Below are 2,432 nucleotides of genomic sequence, written 5' to 3'. Positions count from 1 at the left end.
TAACTGACTTACTGCTTTATAGAATTCTGCTTTCTTCATTTAATATCATACTATATAGATACACATATCCCTCATGCTGAAATAGTATTCAGAAACCTGATTTCTAATACATTTATGAGATTTCCTGTAACAGTTGTCCTAAACACAATTTAACCATTCCATTACTGGGTGAAATTCAAACTTTTTCACTAATGACAACTTTCTCATTATTGTTAGGATAATTTTTAGAAGTGTAATTACTAAAGAAAGTAGAATGCATATTTCCAAATATTCTTTTTTTTTTTTTGAGAGATTTTTGCTATAGGGTACGTGTGCTCACCAGAAACACAGAGGGAGACAGAGAGACAGAAAGTGAGAACTCACCCCAGGAGAGATGGCCATGTCACAATTCCTTCTCCTCCATTCTCCTCTTGGGATCTTGGGCATGCACATACATGCGCCCAGCATGATATTAAGCCATCAGGTCGAGGACTCGAACCATGGTTGACTACATGGGAGTCCAGCGACATAGCCATTATGCCATTTGCTAGTTCCTACAAATATTCTTAATACATATTTTGAAATTATTCTCAAGCAAGTACTCACATTTAGGGGCAGAGAGTGCATTTATGAAACCCTTGCTCAGGTATTACTGTTTTGTACATCTTTTAGAATTTGATAAGAAAACATTTCTCTTATAATTTTTTTCTTTTTTAGATTTCTGCCATAGGGCACTCATGCTCCCAGAAGAGAGACAGAGAGGCAGAGAAAGAGAGAAAAGGAAAGTGAGAAATTGGCCCCCACCCCCAGGGAGGATGACCACACTGTAATCCTTTCTCTTCCATTCTCCTCTCAGGATCTTGGGCACGCATACACACACGCCTGTGATTTTCAGGCCTCTGGATCTGGGACTCCAAACACAGAGTCAGCCATGTGAGATCTAGCACCTTAAGCATCATGCCTCCCTTGACCCATATTTCTCTTATAATATCTAATTTTTAAAAATTAAGTATTATTAAGGTAAGCCTTTTCTGTCCTCTTCATTTCTGGCTGCTGGCTGTGCTGTTGGGGCCCTCCGTGCTCCCCGCCATGCCTCGGAAAATTGAGAAAATCAAAGACTTTATGCTAACAGCCAAACGAAAGGATGCCAAATCTATCAAGATCAAGAAAAATAAGGATGATATGAAGTTTAAAGTTCGATGCAGCAGATATGTTCACACCTTATTCATCAAAAAGAGAAGGCAGATTCTGGGTATTTACCCAAAAGACAGGAGAAAGCTCAGTCAGAAAAGTGCTTGCACATCAATGTTTATTGCAGCATTATTCACAATTGCCAAGACATGGAACCAACCTAAATGTCCACAAACTGATGAATGGATTGGAAAAGTGTGGTATATATACTCTATGGAATACTACTCAGCCATAAAAAATAACAAGACCCTGGCATTTGATAGAAAGTGGTCAGATATGGAGGATCTATTGCTGAGTGAAGTAAGCCAGGCTATGAAAGAAAGATATTGTACGTATCCACTCAATATATACCGACTATCCACACTCTATGGTAGAGAGCAAGAAATTGGAGGACATAAAAGCAGTGAAGGTACTTAATGAGAATAGGACAGTGTGGAATGGGGGAGGTGAAGAGAAGAGGATAGAGAAAGATAGCAAGAGAACAACAGAGAACAGAGAGGCAGGACATTAGTGAGAGACAGATATGGCTTATTAACTGTTGATGACATATATAGTATTCTCAACTGGATTGGTCTGAGAAGTACTTCATGATGGGCAAAGTCTTTTCACAAGCAAAATGAGAAATAGCGATTGACTGTTTTTAAAAAATAATTAGAATAATAATAATAATGATTGAGGAAAACAGAAAAGATATTGAATGATGAAGTGGGGAGATTAATGTCTCTGTATTGACTGACATGCATGGCATTCCCTTTTGAGAAAGCAATGTAATACACTGTAAAGTTATATGTAATCCAATGTAATATAAAGAAGATTATGATGATAAAAAAAAGGCATATGAGCAAAAAACAAAAAGAAGTCAGAGAAGCTGAAGCACTCCCTGCCCCCAGGTTTGGTGGTGAAGGAGCCAAAATGAACCAGATGCTGTTTGAATTACATAGAACATGTTTAAAATTTAAAAAAAAAAAATGAAAAAATAAAAAACACTGGGCATTTATTTGAGGGTTTCTAAATGACAAATACAATTTCTTTAATAGTTATAGGTCTGTTCACATTACATATCCTTTAATCTCTTCAGGGTCTTGAATGTCATGTTCTTGCTTCATTCTTGATGTTAGGAACTTGGACCTCCTCTCTGTTTTTTTTGTCAGTCTTGCTAGAGGTCTGCCAATTTTATTGATCTTTTAAAAAAATCAGCTCTTCTATTGATTTTATCTGTGTTTTCTTCTTTTCACATTCATTAATTTCCTTTCTTATTTACT

The 2,432-nt window shown here is 36.8% G+C and overlaps 1 protein-coding gene across 1 annotated transcript; it reads left to right on the top strand.

The window, feature by feature from the left end:
- Window positions 1-1,068: 1,068 nt before the first annotated feature.
- LOC114009991 (60S ribosomal protein L38-like) lies at window positions 1,069-2,086 on the top strand. Its single transcript, XM_027776489.1, has 2 exons — window positions 1,069-1,231; window positions 2,022-2,086. Exons 1-2 carry the CDS (start codon window positions 1,069-1,071, stop codon window positions 2,084-2,086), a joined length of 228 nt encoding a protein of 75 aa, XP_027632290.1.
- Window positions 2,087-2,432: the final 346 nt, after the last annotated feature.

The sequence above is a fragment of the Tupaia chinensis genome, unplaced genomic scaffold, assembly GCF_000334495.1.
Source record: "Tupaia chinensis unplaced genomic scaffold, TupChi_1.0 Scaffold000674_1, whole genome shotgun sequence".
Lineage (NCBI taxonomy): Eukaryota > Metazoa > Chordata > Mammalia > Scandentia > Tupaiidae > Tupaia > Tupaia belangeri.
Note: the sequence above shows the minus strand (reverse complement) of the source record. Positions and strands in the feature narration are given on the sequence as shown.